Source organism: Peromyscus maniculatus, chromosome X (genome assembly GCF_049852395.1).
Source record: "Peromyscus maniculatus bairdii isolate BWxNUB_F1_BW_parent chromosome X, HU_Pman_BW_mat_3.1, whole genome shotgun sequence".
Classification (NCBI taxonomy): domain Eukaryota; kingdom Metazoa; phylum Chordata; class Mammalia; order Rodentia; family Cricetidae; genus Peromyscus; species Peromyscus maniculatus.
The window spans coordinates 120922496-120941378 of NC_134875.1; the positions used below are offsets into that span (position 1 = coordinate 120922496).

Below are 18883 nucleotides of genomic sequence, written 5' to 3' on the forward strand. Positions count from 1 at the left end.
CTCCTTCAAATTCTAAGTTCAGAAGGTTTGGATGGCTGTTAAGATGTCTCTCCTGTTATTCTAGAACAGTGTTTCTCAACCTTCCTAACTCTGCAACTTTTAATATAGTTCCTCATGTTGTGGTGACCCCCAATCATAAAATTATTTTCATTGCTACTTCATAACTGTAATTTTGCTACTGTTAGAAATCATAATGTAAATATCTGATAGGCAGCCCCTGTGAAAGGATCATTTGACCTCCCTCAAAGGGAGTCTTGACCCACAGGTTGAGAACTTCTGCTCTTGAAGGTTTGGGACCTTCAAGGAAGGCTAACTGGAAGGCAATGTCATTGCCAAAACCATGCATGTTTTGGTTGAAAACTAGAAGGAAGTCTTAAGAAGGACCCACCACCTCTCCTCTGAGTTATTTCTTCAGCATTTGAAACTTGACTTTCAAATTCACATGGCTTCATAATGTTATGAATGCCCCGTAGTCTTCTAGTTTATTGTTTTTGTGTCACAATTAAGGAAACAGAGTCTTGGTGGATAAGACTTTGGCAGTGTTACCTGAATAGTCCATAACAGAAGTGATACTAAGTGTCATTGCTGCTGAGGCATTTTTGAGTTTCATGCTTTGAGTACTATATAATGACAACAGGCGATAAAAGAGTGTTGCCACAGACGCTGTTGATTTTGCAACAGCATGAGCTTTCCTTATATACTGGTGCAGAACCACAAAATGAGGCCTGTCACCTTCTTGTGGCTACTCCATGAAGGAAAGCAGATGAGTGGTTCAGAAAACCTTGCATTTGTTGTTTGCAAATGATAAAGGCAGCCTTTGGAACATACCTTACTATGCCTCATTTTCATATGTCTTATTTTTCTGACTTCATAGAAAATCTCAAAAATTAATGTTTTCTTAGTTTTGAATATTACCCAAATGTTCACAAAGCTAAGCTTCTTGCTGTTAGCACATATCTATATGTAAAAGGTTCTTTGACTCTTTCCTGAAGTAACAGTAAATATTTGTTTGGTGACTTTTTTAACACCATCATGGTGAAATCACAAGGTTTTCTAAATATTGGCTATGTAAGATTTCAAAGAATGTGAGCATTTCATTTCAAATGATTTTCATAGAATTCTCTTTCTCTATCATGTGCACAGGCCACTATGCTATATGCATGCTTTAAATATGTACAAAACAGGTTATTACGTGACAAGTTGTTTCTGAAGAAAATTTACTGCACTTAGATTCTGATCTTTTGCAATTTGTTGAATGATTCCATCTGCCAGGGAAGGTTTTCTATTATGTTTCTGATTACTTATAATAACAACCATCAACTGAATCAACTCGTCAATTTAGTTCCTGCTTACCTATTATTATTCATTGGAAACATTTGTTTTCTACCTGAATGAGCCACAAAGGCAAAAAATGTTTTTCTTTTCTAACATTTCGGTAAATCCTGTGGACAGAAACTGCACCTTTTAGCAGCAATATTTTCTAAGTATGTGAAAACTGAGTGCTGTCTTTTTTAAAAAAAGGAAATAGATATTGAAGTTTTCTGTTGTACCTATTTTTGGATGTGAAAAATCATTTGTAGAAACCATGTTGAGGCCAAGTTCCTCATCACAGGCCAAAAATGGGATTTTGTAAACCTGTAGAGCCTGGATTTGTTATTGCATGCAGCTGTGTAAATTTGCAAACATTTCCTCTTCCCTTCTCCAGTCAGAACCCTGTAGAAGCAGCCAGTTTGGACTGCTGCCTCAGTAGCTAACATTTGTAGAGGCTGCAAAGCAGGAAGCAAGGTCTAAGCCTGTGTGTGTGTGTGTGTGTGTGTGTGTGTGTGTGTGTGTGTGTGTGTGTGTGTGTGTGTGTGTGTTTCTTAAATCTTTGAACCTTTTCATTTGTTTTTATCTAGCACTTAAATTCCAGGGAGAGAGAGTACATAGACCAATTAGTTATGATTCAATATCATGCTAGGGACGTTTCAATGGTATTTTCATGATGGACATCCAAGTGAATTTCAGATAATGACTAAAAAGCCTCTAAGTATGTGTTTCACGTGCCCACAGAAGGAAGACTGGGAAGGGGAAAGGATATGTTTTCAAAATGGCATAACAATTTCACACTGTAGCTTTTGCAGAACTAACCAATGAGAGAAAGACCATTCCTTACACTTCCTCTGAGAATTGTTCTTGCACTTGTTTTCAGTTTAACCACTGGAACCAAAAAAGACAGGGGCCTGTCCATAACTAAAGATACTCCTGAAAGTGAATTTAACACCCTAGCCACTTGTCTCCATGCACCCTGTATCACGAAAGCAGCCACCATTGTGCATTATTAGCTCATGTGATCTTTTCCAGGGGCCCTCTCTCATTCATCCATGTGAGCTTCAGTTCTCTGTTGAGAGTTTTCCCAAGATGTGTTGTGAAATTTTCTATATCAAACAAATACTATGGTCTTCCCACTACATGATAAGTTTCTCTGGGTAGACTTAGAAAAATACTCAGAGATTGGCCACTGCACAATGGTGAATTTATACCCCTGGTATCCCTAGGGTGGGGAACAGAGAGTGAGGTTGGTATTGCCATTTTATAGCATCTGGAATATCAGGTGGGAAGTGGTAGAGATCATGCAGGATCATAGTGAGTAAGGAAACTGTTTTAGGTGGCAATATGTCAGAAATTACAGATTAATAAATACTAACCATGCTCCACATTGGAGCCTTTGGCGATGAAAACTTTTGGGTTATGCAAAAACAAACAAACAAACAAAACAACTTAAAGTCAATTTTACTTCAAACTGTGTAGCATTCCCTTTGTTTTTTTTTGCCTTTTCAAGTTTTTATTTTTATACATTTTTTTGTATTAAAAAGAAAAGCATAATAATTACCACCAATTACAAAGGACTAGAGCAGGACCAGAATAATGAATGAATCACTTCAGCCTGGGAAGCAGACACTCTCAATAATATTAATGTTATGATACAAGCTCATTCAAGTATTTTACATTTTGTTGTCCTGTTGAATGTGACATCCTAGCACATGGTAAAGACAATGTACGAGCGTAAGGTGGAACCTTCTCTGAAAAGCCCATGACAAGTTTTCCTTTCCTGTGAGAACTGGGCTGAGTGTTCTCTTCTGCCTCTGCCATCACCATAGCTGGAGGAGAGAGAAGGGCTGGGGAGAATCCAGGTGCCCTTTAACAAGAGAGGTAGCCTGGGGCTCCCATCCAGGGGACCAGGCACCCCAGGCCTCTGGTACACTCCACCATTAGCCTAGTCTTCATGCCCTTTCCCTTGCTTCCAGACCTTCCAAGCAGCTTGCTTTCTTTTCTAAATGTCATCAAAAAGGAGTGGGAAAGAGCAACAGAACACAAAAATTTAACATGACATGGGCTCAGAAGTAGCATTCCCTTTGAGTTATACAATCAGAATACCCGCATTAGTGAATATAAAAATTGTATCTTGGGTCTGGGGACATGGCTCAGTTTACCAAGTGCTTGCCAGGCACCATTAGAATCTATATTCAGATACACAATACCCACACAAAAAGATATGGGAGTGTGTATCCGGAATCTCTAGTACTGGGGGGTGGGTGGGGTGGAGACAGGTGGATCACTGGTGGATCACCGGACCTTGCTGGCCAGCTAGTCTTTAAGAATTGGTGAGGAACCTTGTCTCAAAGAAAAACAATGTGGAAAGCAGTATATGAAGACATCAGTGTCTGGCCTACAGATGTGTGAATGCACACACATGTATCTAAATGTGTACACATTCAAACATGTACATGCAGCACACACACACACACACACACACACACACACACACACACACACACACACACCTGAACATCTACAAATAATAGCATCCAACAGGGATTAAATTTAGGAGCCATTATGGCTGTTAGCTCGGTGTTTTTGTGGGACTTGGAATAGTGGGAACAGGTGTGTCTCTGACTTTTGCCTGCTCTTGGAACTCTTTTCCTCCTATTGGGTTGCCTTGTCTAGCCTAGATATGGGGGCATTTTCCTTGTCTTCTTGCATCTTGTTTTGTCATGTTGGTTGTTGTCTCTTAGAGGCCTGCTCTTTTCTGAAGAGAAATGGAGGGGGAGTGGATGGGAGTGGGGGGATAGGGGAGGTTGGAGGGGCAGCAGAGAGTAGTGGAGTGAGGGGAACTGTGGTCAGGACATATTGTATGAGAGAAGAATCTGTTTTCAATTTGAAAAAAGACTCAAAAAAAGATGCCACTACATTTTATAGGTGAGAAAATTGAGACATAGGGAGGATGAGAAACGTGTAGAAATTTCCACACCTGTGGTCATGATTATGAACCAGAAGCTCTGTTTGTAAAAGTCTGAATACCCCCAACTATACTCACAACACAGGAAATCATGTGGACACTTGGGGACAGTCAACTGGCCTCAGTGCACCCACATTCCACACCCAAATATAGAATTTGGATGTTTTATGGCATTAAGGTAATTTAATGCTGTTTGAGGTATTTTTAACTCATAAGAAAAAGATAAATATTTAACCCTGTGGTATTTTCTTCCCTCTCTCACTATCTCTCCATTCCCTCATTTCCTTTTTCTTTTCCATTAAGGGACAAGATTATTAATTGTGATTTTGTAAATAAATTCACCACTATTTACTGTGGTGAATGTTTGGGGGCCAAAATGACTGTTTTTTTTTTTCATTTTCTTTACCCCTTACCACTTCCCTCCCACAGTTCCCAATTATTATTTATCTTTTAAAGTGTCAGGTGTTTCATATTGTGGAATCTTCCCAGAAAGCATTTTTGAATAACTAAATTTGAGCCAATGATCCCTACTGATAAAGGACAGGGTTAGCAAACAAATTTCCCCAAATGAAAAACAACAAGTAACAAGAACATTGCAACAAATGTAAGCCGATGAGAATTTTATTAAAGCAATATTGAACACTACTACATGCCATTATGTTCTGGAAAGGTAGGAGACAGGTTGAAATCATTTTTCTGGTGTGCTTTCCATGTTAAGCTGTTAAGATAAGTAGAACGTCATATTACTTTAAAAGTCAACACAATTATTTGCTATTTCACATAACTTTCTATGTTTGGTGTTTAAACTCATTCTTGGTATTTTCTACTACTGTTTACTACCAAGGAGCAAACATCCAGCTTCAGGGAAAGTCTATAGTTTATTTTGTATGGTTTAGGAAAGGAGATATACACCTGTTTCTTGAAAAGAAAATGAGCAAGTTGACCTATTTTTCTTCAATTTTTATTGGATAAACTGTGATGTCCCTTCATAGTAATGGCAAATGCCATCAATATATATTCTCTAGGTGGTTGGAATGGGGAGAAGTTTATTTAAAATAGTAAGTTGCTCAAATGGTACATGTCTTCACATGTGTCCTTTTACTATAGGTCAATCTAATGCACATGTTTATGTATATACATGTGTGTGCCCTAATAACACTGTAATTTTTGAATCATAAAGCAAAGGAGAATGCAAATTTTTCTGGTGTTTACAGTCAATAAATTTCTATCAGAATTGAACAAAATACTTTTCTTGGTTTCAGTTTTTAATCAGCTTAAACTTTCATCTCTTCCCAGTGAAGCTCTAGGTCAAGGGCAGACATAACCTACATCCAGTCCAGATGTGGCTGGTTCGAGGTCTGAAACACCATTCCTTTGGTGCCAAAATAATTCTATTACAAGCAGGGAAATGAATTTATTTCAATTCCAGATTTGTCTGTTTTGAAAGAAAACTAGAGGAGAAACCATCATGGTGTATATGGTTTGACAAAGGAAAGAAGAAGAATCCTCTAGTTCTTAGAAAATCCTCTTTCAAGATTATGATCACTGATATGCTTAGGAAATAGCTTCTTAGGGAGAACTGCAACTTTTCAGTATTATCAAGTCAATCTGTTTTGTGTCATCTTTTGTTTCAAATCTTGGAATTAATAAATATGCTTCTCCTGCCTCAGAAAGTTGTTAATAGAGGAACACTGATAAAATTGTCAGTTCTATTAGCAGTGTCTTAGATCTGGGTTTCCCAATATAGTAGTCATTTGCCCAGTGTGGGTGCTAAGCATTTAGAATATATCAACTATGGCCAAGAAACTATGTTTTAAATTTTATTCTTTGTTAATTCATTTAATTGTAAATGCACACATATGACTAATGTGTTGTAGGACACAGGTATAAAATGTAATATATATATATATATATATATATATATATATGTAATTACATATAATACATATGATTACAATGTGATGGCATGTTTCAAACTATAGTTTTTCATCCCATTGCATTGTAATCCTATGTATCTATCTTTTGATTTGGGTAGTATGGCAACCATTATTTTCTTTGATAATTAATAATTACTTCCAGGTTCTTTTTAAACATCCATCCTCAGTATTTGCTACTAAGATGGATATTTGTAGACATACAGATTGAAATTAGATTGTTACATTATATTTCTCATGTTCTCTTCTAATATGTGAACTATGAGCATTTTACTAATTATAGTCATTATTTATTGAAGTTGAATTCTTCAATATGGTACAAACCCAATATTATAAAACATTCAAGAAACAAAAGTAAAGTTTGTGAGGTTCATGTGAGCAATAGATTAGGCATTTATTAAAATTGGGATGTTATCTAGTATAAAATTATTGTAAAACCTCAAGTTTTAAAGGTTTATCATCACATAAACATTGTAATATGCCTGTGACCTCCACGATCTTTGAAGCCAGTTAACCTCCAACAGAATTTCATCAGTGTTAGCCCTAAATGTATACATCAGAGTGCATATATTTGAATAAAAAAGGAGATTTAAAAATGCATGCCTGTTAACTTAAAGTAATAAACAAAATGTCTACATACCGGATGCCTTGTCATGCTCTGGTACCACTTCTTAGGAGAAAACACCTTAAGAGAAGGAGACATTAGAATGCAGTTGATTTAATTTAGTTTCATATAAACTAAATACTAAACTCACTAATTCAGTATGAAATATATACTCACTAATGCAGTCCTGTCAGTATTGATAGCCTGAGAATGTGACTTCTACAAAAGAAAGAAGCTAAATACATGTCCAGTGCTCCTATGTCAAGTATTATGTTACTAACAATCCAGCACATTCTGCAAGTTGTTGTCCATGATCTGGGGCAAGTATGATCACACTCATCTTTTAGAGATAGTCATGAAGAGTTAGAGTCAATTTATGCAACAGGGCTACCAAAATGGTAATTCTGTTTAAGCTCCATGGCTCATGCTCGTCATTGAAATAGCAAAGCATATAGCTGTAGGTGGTCCTAGGGATGGGCAATTTCAGGACACAATGATGCCACAAATATCCTCAGGAAATTTTATTTTTCTCCTTCCAACTTTTGATCACAAGACAGCAGACGCAGCTCATGAATCACAACTTCAAACAAATGATCAAAAGAAAAGCACCCTTTTTCCCCCTAGAGTGTATCTATACGTCCTTTAATAAAAGAGAAAGCTAATCCCTAAGAGTTCTTTCTTTCCCAGGACACTTGCCCTTTGCCCTCATTATATACTCATGGTCCACCACAACCTATCCCTCAACTAAGAAGAGACAAGCAGTATAAAACTATGGTAACTGATGTCATAGTTGGTGTGGATGAATGGACCTTCTCTCCCTGGGCAGTAGAGAGGACACATCTCTCTCCCAAGTAGGAGGAAGGCCATATTCTGGGATCAGTTCCAGCTCTGCCAATGAGAAATGAGTTGTGAGCAAGCTGATGAACAGCTTGTGACTGCTATGTGCCATAGAATTTTGACTGTATTTCTGCCATAGGATTAATGCCATTTGGGCATCCTTTACTGTTGACAATAGCTTATTGCATCCCTTTCATAGATTCTAGAGCCCTAAAGATAGGGAACTACTGTTTTCACTATTACATACAGTAGTGCCTAGTTTACTTAGTGCTTGAAAAATATTTGCTCAGTTGATTAAAAGTACCCTATGCTAATTGACTGCTTTCTTACCTTTCTTATTGCATTTTGTTCTTTAAAATCAGCTTATTTCTTTGCATATCGATACCTTCCCAGTAAAGCTATGTTTATTCATTCCAGAAAATGATTAAGGGACCTTAATCATGAAGGTACTGGAATAAAGTTACTGAGGGTGCTGTGTAATATAAACCCTGAAAAGACTGTTTACAATTTTGTGTGGGTGTAAGAGGAAAAAATGATTCAAATATAAATATGAGTGGGAAAGAAAACTTGTTTTGAGTCCATTTTATGCATCTGTTAACATTTTGAAGACCATGCGGTAGACTTCATGAGCTTAAAGATTATGAAGTGAAAGAAATGACTTGTGTATAAAATCACTGCAATTCTCTGCTTGAAGTTCCATTATTAAATTTTTCTTAGGCAAAATAATTGCTTCAATAATTTCAAATTCAGTGAATTACTCTACATATCACATAATTTCACTGAAAATATTTTTTGCTGTAGAATGAGTTCAAAAGACCAGATTTTGATTAGTAATGTGGTGTGAAGAATAAAGCTAGAGTTCCAAGTCTTAATTTGATATAGAATATAAACATTTCTTAAAGTTTATCTTTTTCAATGTAAAGAATTTTTCTTCTAAACTTGCTTTCATTTGGATCAGGTTCAGTGACTATCCATGCTGAACATTTTTTTAACTTTCTCAGCTATTCTTAATGATGTACAAAATTCTATTTTAAGAAAAGATTTGAGATAATATAAAGGTTCTCTAAGAAGACATATAGTCATTATTTGCCTGCTAAATGGTCAATCTGTAGGAGCAAATGACCAGTCCTTATGTTATTCACTTATAAGTTCTCTCAAGTGATAGGAAATTTTAAATTTAATTCAACACAAAGACATGAATGATTTTTAAAACATTTTATTATCTGCTAATGATACTTATTTTTAGTTACAGAATTTACTAAGTGATTGTAGGCACAAATCATTGTGTTCTTGAGTTATTCCTAAAAACAACCGAAGTATCCACTTCGGTTCTCTCATTTTCTGAATTTTTTAATCCTGAAAAAATATAGCAAAAGGAACAATTAACATAATTTACAAACATTCCTAGTGAATACTATTTACAATAATAAGTTATGGCTTCTGTTTTGTCAAAACAATGTACAACCATTGAGTTTTATTCCGTAATTTCTGAAGTTTCTTATCTTTTCATTAAATAGAAGTTTCCTATTCAGGGCACTAAGACATTATTTAATGATATAATAGTAGCTGCCACCTTTCATCAAGTGTTACCTGCTGTAATCTCATTACTTTACTTCATTTTCCATAAGGCAACTCTAGGCAATCATCAGTATTTTTACTCTAATTTTAAACAGGGGAGTACTGAGTTTAAAAAGTTCAAAATACCTCCCCAAAGTCACCTTTCCACAAATAGTTTGGGCAAGATAGAAACACATGATCAAATCCACAGTGTTAATCATTAATAAAGACACAAATAAACCCACTTTGCATGCAACCAGAGAGCATATACCTTAGTCTAGGATAATCAGTGATAGCTACCAGGTTATTCAATTCCAGCCAGTTTCTATAAGTTCTACCTCATTTCCATAAACAGGCTTACAATTGTGAAGACATGCATGGCATTATTTTATAAGGAAACTGTAGCATTAATATTTAGAGTTAAAAGTTATCTTTTTTCCTTTCCTGTTTTAAAGAGGTGAAACACCCCCCAAATGGAAGTAACTTGGTACCCTACCACCTCTTCTTTTGAGGGAAAAGCTAGGGCTAGAATCCAGGTGTCTTAACTCCCAATCAAGGTTATTCCTGCCTTGCTCCTCTTTGATTCTTAGTAGCAAATCATTCATAGCATTTATGAGTTGGAATCACATTTGGATCCATGTGCATAGTATATCACATCATTTCATATATGTAACTTATGTGTGTGCATAAGGATCATTTTATTAACTATTCTGATTTGTTTGTAAGAGCTTTCTGTAACACAGGAATATTTAATGCTAAATTGTGACAACCGCTTGTCAAACGCTTAGTCTGTGGAGTCCTAGTACTGAAGAAGAACCTAACAGTCTCATTAATTTAGCCACTTTCAAGTTGAATGATCACTCTAGACTGACAATTTTCCTATACGTCCTGAAAGATAATTCCTATCTACCTCTTTCAACTTGTTCAAATATTTGCCCTCCTCATTCTCAAAAATTACTCCTTTTTTATATTCTTCCTGAAGTTTAGCCCATTCAAACTAGTCAAACCTTTGAAATATTAAAAAAAATGATATTCACCTGTTATGTTACTATTAAAATGGGTACATTTCAGTAATACATATTCTGGTGAAAATTCAATAATTAAAACTTAAATACACCATAAAATCCATGGTGTTAATTACCAAGCCATGTCAACAAATTCATTTGTAAAAAAGAAAAAAAATACAATATATGCTTGGACTAAACAGAAGCAAAGACCTATAGTGTCTGCATCTCTGGGCTCTGATTTGTTTTGAAACTTAGAACACTGGGGCCAGTTCTGTTGTCTTTTTTCTGGCTTCAAGGTATACTCACCACTTCTTCCCGCTTGGTCTTGTCTGTCGCTGGCCAAGCTTCCAGAGGCAGCTCAGGAAGAATGGGGGACAGGGGCTGCATGGAGAACAGTGGAGGCAGAGGTGGCTGTGGTGCCAGGGGCTGCATGGGGTGCAGAGGTGACTGGGGCTGCATGGGCTGATGAGACTGGGGTGGAATGGCCTGGGGCTGGAAGGGCTGCTGGAAGGGCTGCTGGGCAGATGGAGGGATGTTTGGCTGGTGGTGTTGGGTTGGAGTCATGGAGTGGTGGCCAGGAACTGGCATCATTGGCTGCTGGGGGGCCACTGGCTGTTGAGCTGGCACCACTGGGAGGTGGTGATGAGGCTGAAGGGTGTGACTCGGGGGATGCTGTTGAGACAGCACAGGGATGATTTGGTGGTGCAGCCATCCACCCATGGGTTCGTAACCATAGGAAGGATACTGGTGAGAAACAAAGAGTCAGGTTTACCATTGGCTCAGTTGACCTCTAACTGGAGAAGTAGCAGTAGTGTTTGTTATTATGACCTTATGAATATTTTAGTCATTTTTTCCTTTGCAAGAATTTCTAACAGTGTAAAGATATGACCTTTTACAAACTAAAATTCCCATTAGTGTTTGTAGGTGGAGTAGACATACTTCAGTTAAAAAGGGAATTTAAATGCATGCCTATTCTCTTAAGGGAATGAAGAACAAAATGTGTACATACCGGCTGCCTTATCATGCTCTGGTACCACTTCAAAGGGGTAAGCACCTTAAGAGAAAGAGATATTAGAATGCATTTGATTAAGTTTAATTACATATGAACTAAATACTAAACTCACTAATGCAGTATGAAATATAGACTCACTAATGCAGTCCTGTCAGTATTGATAGCCTGAGAATGTGACTTCTACAAAAGAAAGAAGAAGGTAAACATTTGTTGGATGTTTCCTATGTGTCAGGTACTGTGTTATATCCATCCCATCCACTTTTCATGTTTTCTTCCATGACCTGAGGCAGGTATCACCCTCACTTTTATAGGTAACGTTATGAAAACTCAGGTAGGTTCATTCACTCAGCTGAAGTTACGAAAGTAGTAATCGATTTAATTCCACAGTTCCTGCTCTTCATTGAAAGAGCAAAACAAACAATTAAAAACTTATGACCCAACAATGTGATATAATATTCATTTAGTTCTTTCTTATTTGATATCACAATGGAGAGAGGAGGTGTAAACATTGTCTTTCATCCTTAAGACATAGGTTTCTTGGTCAAATATATCAACATTTTAAGATAAAACAGTAAAATTTGCCTCAGATTCTTATTAGCATTTTTCTTCAGTTTATATGACTAAACAGACTTTATCTGAACCTGTGAGATAGAATTTCATCCCTTTCTGGACAGTATAGTCTTATTAATTAGACTCATATGGTACACCATTTAATCAATACAACAAAAAAACTATTAACCTCCCTCAAGTTATGAGTGACATAGCACTTTTCATGCCCTTTATTAGTCTCTGAATAATATTTTTGAAATGCAGTTATCATTGTTTCCCTTCTCTAAATGAGGAAAACAGAGTTCCAGAAGGAAAAACAGATCTTCTCAATGTTATATAGTTTGCTTGTGGTTGAGGAGAACCCCAAACCCTGTTTCTAGAACTCTTCTGCTTTCCATCACTCTGAAGAGACTCTTATAAACCACTTTTCATTAATCACTTAGCATAGCCAATGAGAAACACACACGGTGTCTGGATATCTTTGAATCAGCAATTTTTTTTTTCCAGCTAGAAAAGATTTTAACATCTTACTTACTCCTCGAATTTTATAGGCTGGCATAGAACAAGACTGTTGAAGCCGAGTTCAGTTTCTGCCCTATCATGGAGCCTTCCTGAGTGGTAGTTCATGGTGGATACATTTATAATTAGGTTTAAAAGTGGAGGCTGAGTCAGAGTGACCAGGTAGGAGGGTGCTGGGAAATGCAGGCTTGAGGCCATCAGTCGGGGCTTCAAGCTGCTGGTGGGAACTGAAAAAGTGTGACCATTTGAGAAACATCTTGAATGAAGAATCAATACAGCACTCTTTACAGATCTCAGGACATCTTTAACTCAGATAGTGGTCAAAATTAGTAAATAGAAAAATTACCTCATAGCTTAAGTTGATATAACCAGGGCTCCCCGGATGAGGTGGTAGCTTTTTCAGAAAAGGGATAAGGCAAATTGAAAGAAAAAAGGAGGGAGAAACAAAGGGGGAGGGAGAAAGAGGAAGAGAAAGAAACAAATTAAGTCAATACACAATTTTTCACATTAAGCGTCTCTAATGCTACATTTAAAAAATATGCATAGTACAGAATGTATTTGAGGGCTACTTTTAGTCTGAGTGTGTATGCTGTGGAGGAGGAGCCTTCTCACTTAAAAGAGGCTCTAACTAGCTGAATGACTTTCCCAGGGGAGACCTGGAAGCAGAATGCAGAATACATTTGTCCTCCAGGGATCTTTGGATTAAACCCATCAACCATCAAAGAATCCTACCCCTTCTACCCACCCATTTACTGGTTGATCAAACTCCCTCTGTGTTAGGAACAGAGGTATGTTTCTGTTACACAATTTAAAAACAACAAGAAGCAAGGAATTGTTTCACAAAGGGTCCCTTTATATATCAGTTAATTAAGTGTTCAAGTATCAAAGGGATTCCTAGTAATTAACATGCAAAGTAAATAAATAACACACCAACTCTATTGTTCAATGTGAGAACAAGATGAGAATAATAAACTATAAACATTCTAAATATATCCCCTGAACAAGAAAATAATTGATTTATTGAAGTTCAAGGCCAACCCTTTTTATTATTGTGTCAATGGTTTATGACAGAAATTTAGAAGTTCCACATAAAAAGCAACCTGAACAATTTTCTAAACCAGAACTCTCTGTGCTTCCCAAAGTGGGGGCCAGCTGACTAATACCTGACTTATGGAGTTCTGGATGGCCCAGGGCAGTGGGGGCAGGAGACAGAAAGGTGTGAGATTAAAGCAGAAAACCTCCCTCAGACACAAAGCTACTTAAGGGTCAGTTCAAATCTGCTCTTCCAAAATGCATGTGTTTTGCAATTGGATTTATTCACTCTCATCTGAATGTAAATGAACTTTAGTTAGGTAGCTGTCTTCCCTATATTGTCTTGATATAAGCTCTCTGAGACTAAGGTGTTATAAAGGACTGAATTTTTAAATGTCAGAGCTCCTCAGAGGATAAGGAATCATCAAAATGCAGGATTTCAAGAATACAGAGCACAAGGTCTACAAACTTACTGGCTTCTATAGTATCAAATGTTCTTTTTATCACCAAAATCTTTGCTGGCATGTGGCAGTAGCCTTCTGCCTGTGTCTAGAGAGTGGGCCAGACCTCCTGGTCTTTGGGACATTTGAATGGTACAGAACAGACCTTGTACTATATATTTTTGCTTTCAAAGCATTTGGCATAGGCAGGATTCCAGAACCTTGCTAAGGCTGAGTCCTACCTAAGGAGTAAGGGGGAGGGGCTTTTAACAGTGAGGTGGTGCAAGAAGGAATTTCTAATGTAAAAATATTACCTACTTAAGGGTAACAGCAGTGGCATTTGGAGGGCAAGAAGAAATTTTGAAACTTATGAGGAATTGAGTTTTAGAGATTGTTTGGATGTTGCATTTGCCTAAGGCTGAGTAAACTTTCTCTGGAAGCCTTTCAAGAATTCCTTCAAATAGATAACTCCTCATAGAGATGGGCAGTGGTGTTTACAAGCTAATTGTTATGGCAGGGTCTTCTGGGGGTAAAATGCTTGTTAAAATGCTGAGTGCTTGGCCTCCCTTCAGCTGTACTGAATCACAATCGGTGGTGGAGACATTCATGATTTTCTATTTAACAAGCTCCTTAAGGGTTTCTTCAACACTTAGACACTCGGGGATATCAGATCTTGTGCTGTATTAAACCCTGAAATTTACCAACCAGGGGGACAGATTTATATTTCTAAGCTTATGAAATTGGATACAGTCAATAAAAGGAGTGTTTTACTCACGGGCATAGCAAAAGCTGCTCCCAGGAGGCAGGCAAACAAAATCCAGGTCCCCATTTCTTGATGGTTCTGAAATGTAAATCAACACCAGCCATTTTTAAAAATATTTTTGTAGGCATGAACATAATTATGTTTCATATATGTATACAGACCACATTAGTGTGTTGCTAATAAAAAGAAGGTGGAGTCCTTCTTGGCAAAGGACTTCATTCATGTGTGATTCCCATTTTTCAACTCATATAATTGCTTCTGAAGTTATGAAAATGATAAAGGGGCTTTTCAACTAAGCTGAAGGTTAACAAGTTATAGGAACACAAATGATCTACCAAAATGATTTTGTATACCATTTTTCTGTACCTATACAGCTTGTAGACTCATGGAAGCTAAATGGAATCGATAAATAATGATTAAAAGAATAGAGTCAAATAGAAGGGTTTGGTAGATAATCTAGTGAATGTAATTTTATAGTTTTGTAAGAGACAGAAATGTTCTTTTTGGGTACAGCCCACTTGAGCATTGCTACTGTTAAAAGCATAAACTAATTATTTGAGAAAATATTGAATAATTTTCCAGGATAGATTGATGAAGGAGTCGGTTTAGGTCCAGATGTCACCATCTGTAGAATTTTAGACAAGAATCTCTCATAACACCTTTGAGCTCCAGGTGTGAAGCAAAAGATATGGTTAAACCAAAGAGAGGGAACAGTGCTAACATTCGATGCTTCTTTAATGGTTCTGGAATGAATTCTACCTAAAAAAATTCTATCTTCAGTCAGTAGCATCCTCTTTTTGCATGTCAACTACACTGGAATTCTTCTACATATTAAGGTCCTTGAAACATGAAGCAAGCACTGGCCATCCCAAAACATGCACATTGTTTTATGACAACACCTTGAAGTATATGTAGGATATGAATGTAACATGTAATGGTGCTGGCTATGAAAAGTACTTTGAGATTTTCTACCTTCTAGGTCTATTTTTTCAGAGGTTACCTTAATTAAAAAAAGCACTTACACTTGATATAATTAAAGTTTTGTAAAGAAGTAGGTCATAGCCTATTAAAGCACTATCTTAATTAAAAAGCAAAGAAACATTCTGGTGTGAAATCTGGCTCCCCAAAAGCTTTGGAATGCTTGACCTGAATCTCATAGACATGCACACAAACACATTACTGTACTATAAAGTTAAAGATTCAATTATCAGAGACTAAAATTTAATCATAGTAAAACTGAAGAAGCACATGTGGTGTGGATAGCACAGAGTCATAAAAATGTGCAATATATTCGAAACATGAAATTCAGAGAAAGAAATTACCACAATAAAAATGGTAAATTATGAATGAAATCCACATACCTTTGAATGTGTTCTGAGTGACTTCTGTCTGAAGCTCAGGGATGCTTGATCCTTTGACTTCTTCCAACTCTGAGCCTGAATTTATACTATGCAGAGCATCTAGAACAGCCAATCAGGTTTCTGAACGAAAAATGTGTTGAGTCTAAAGAAAAATCCCTGTATCATGATTTTTGAGATGCTTTGAGCACTGTTAAGGTTGCATGTTGTGATTAGTGCAGATAGTCTTTCATTACAGGCAATAGTAGGTTTGGGAGGCTGTCTTCAAGTCAGCAAATTAGTTTACTGCATATGCTGATACATTCAAATTCATTTTTAAGAAAGTTCTATTCCATTGTCTACTTCTCAGTTCTTGCAGTTAACATTATCCTTTTTAGAAAACTGAATGGTCAAGGTTCTCCAGTGTACTCAAAATAGCCACTTAAGGTTCTCCAGACTTTTCATATCAGGATGCATAGATTCAAATCCCATTCTGGTAAGAAATCCAAAGCTCTTCCAGAATCCACAAATGCCAGTGTTCTTTCCCTGCTTCTATTAGAAGGATCCACTCTGTCCCATGTGTCCTTTATCACCATTCTGATGGCCACCAAAAGAAGAGACCAAGGCCTTTTTTCTTGGCTTTTTCCAGAAAATCACCTGCCATGCAAACTACCATGACCTCAAGACTATTACAGCCACAACACTTATTCTAATGCCTGCCTGAGGGACAAAGTAGGCACATATCACATACCAATGTACTTGGAAATCTACTTGAGTACTTACAAACATGTGAACAGGTATTGCCCTGGTTCTACTACAGAGCCAGTTAGCAGCTCTCTTCCAGTGTTTCTCAACCTGTGGGACATGACCCCTTTGTGATTGAAGTGATCCTTTCACAGGGGTTGCCTAAGAGCATTGGAAAACATGGATATTTGCATTATGATTTGTAACAGTAGCAAAATTACATTTATGAAGTAGCAACGAAAAAAAATTGTGGTTGAGGGATCACCACAACTGTATTAAAAGGTCGCAGCACTGGGAAGGATGAAAACCACTGCTCTAGTCTTTTCCAGCCCTTACCAATCCCGATTCTTCGTATTGGAAACAAATTGCTATCTCTTTTTCAGCACTTATTAACTCTCCCTCTAGTGGCATTGCCTCCATGTTTTCAATACTCTCTCCTTTACTTAAACAACATTAACTAAGTCCATTCACTTTGTAAGAGGACTTCTGATTTAGCTATCAAATTTACATGTATTTTACTTCTCTGCCTTAACAAAACATGGCTTGGTTTTACTTTATTCTACAATCTCACCATTTAAGAAATAAATTTATAACTAACGACAGGAACTAATGGTGTTTGCATCAGCATTAAATCATGTCCAATACTATTGTATTGTAGTCAGATCTTTAAAATACTTCAACAGAATTTTTAAACTTTCACACATATATGCATTTTTCTATAGCTACAAATATACATAAGTTCTACAGATTCTTCAAACTGATTAATTATTACAAGGAGAAAATAGTCATAAAAGTATGTAATGTATAGTATTCATGACAATATTGAATTTAGGCAATGTTAATCCTGACTCCTGCTTCACTACAGATTGAGGGAACATTGAGAAATTACTCACAGATTGTTTGAGTCACAGCTTCCTCATATGTAGGATGGGTACAATAATATAATCTACCTAAGAATATTAGTGTAAAAAAATAGGTGAGAAACAGACGCAGGGAAACATTGGAATGTGCCCATTCTACTCCTATGACCTGGAAAATGGTGAGTGTTGAAAGGATGCTAATAATACCTAAGATTTAAGGTGTTCGAAGATCTAAGTTTATCTTTGAGAATGAATTAATAAGGAAAACTGCACATCATGATGAAAAGTGATTATTCAGTTTGGAAGAGAAAGATGGCAGCACAGGAAGTGGAAGGACATAGTAAGCCAAATGTATACAAGAAAATGAACACATAATAGGGCTCTAAAATAATATGTCCAAGATTTGTGCTTATTTATGAATGTTTATTGCTGAATCATATATATATATATATATATATATATATATATATCAGAAGCAAGATGTATTCTCTCTGAAGGAAGTTGTAAAAAAGATTTTAGGATTTGGTAGAGGTGTACCCCATTGTAGTAAAGAAGAGAGGAAGGAAAATGTGGATCTTATATTTCCCTTCAGTCTTTTACTCATTTTATTTAATTATGTGTATTGGGGTGCCTGAAAGGATTTGGGACATAGTTTCTTCTACAAAACTGTGGATAATAATACCTACTTAATACAACCACTTATGAATTGCTTTTGGCCTTACATCTGCATGCAGTATATCTCATTACTGTTTTTTATATTTAAAGAATGAAAGAGTGATGATAGATTTAGTCACAGTGATCAACAGATGTGTTCTTATTATAATACTTATTTTTCTGGGACTGAAATAATTACTGTGTATTCACTGTGAACATCAATTGATCAGACACTGATGGCCTGTTCCATAGAAATACTTTAGTTATTTATATTTTTCCTCTATTGCATGTCCTGAATTATTGGATATTAAAATATGGATCTTTTATCTGGAATTTCTTCCACTAATTTAGCTACCACTTACATGATTTTAAAAAATGGTGACTGATACTTGTATTTTCGGCATTCTAGAGGTTAAGGCAATAGAATCATCACTGTTTGAAAAGAGCTTGGTCTACCAGGACAGCTGGGCTACAGAATGAGAAATTGTCACCAAAAAAATTACCAAGTCCAGTTAAAAATGGAAAATGATCTACATAGACATTTATCAAAAAGAAGGAATAAAAATGATCAACAAATACATGGAAAATGCTCAATGTCATTAACTATTGGAAAAATACAAATCAATATTATGATTAGATATCTTACTGAAGCCAGAAAGGCTATTCTCACAAAGATAAGAAGTATCAAAGACTATCAAGGATGTAAAGAAAAGAAAGTGTTAAACACCTTGGTAAATATATAAATTCTCAATATT

The 18883-nt window shown here is 36.4% G+C and overlaps 2 protein-coding genes across 4 annotated transcripts in view; one reads left to right on the forward strand and one right to left on the reverse strand.

Moving 5' to 3' along the window:
• Positions 1–18883, forward strand: part of Arhgap6 (Rho GTPase activating protein 6) — a 479616-nt gene that overhangs the window by 348369 nt on the left and 112364 nt on the right. The window lies entirely within an intron of this gene.
• On the reverse strand, positions 10510–15935 carry Amelx (amelogenin X-linked). The gene is made up of 5 exons (XM_006994320.3): positions 15895–15935; positions 14546–14611; positions 12645–12692; positions 11228–11272; positions 10510–10962 (listed from the first exon to the last, which is right to left on the reverse strand). Exons 2-5 carry the CDS (start codon positions 14597–14599, stop codon positions 10510–10512), a joined length of 600 nt encoding a protein of 199 aa, XP_006994382.2. The 5' UTR covers positions 14600–14611; positions 15895–15935.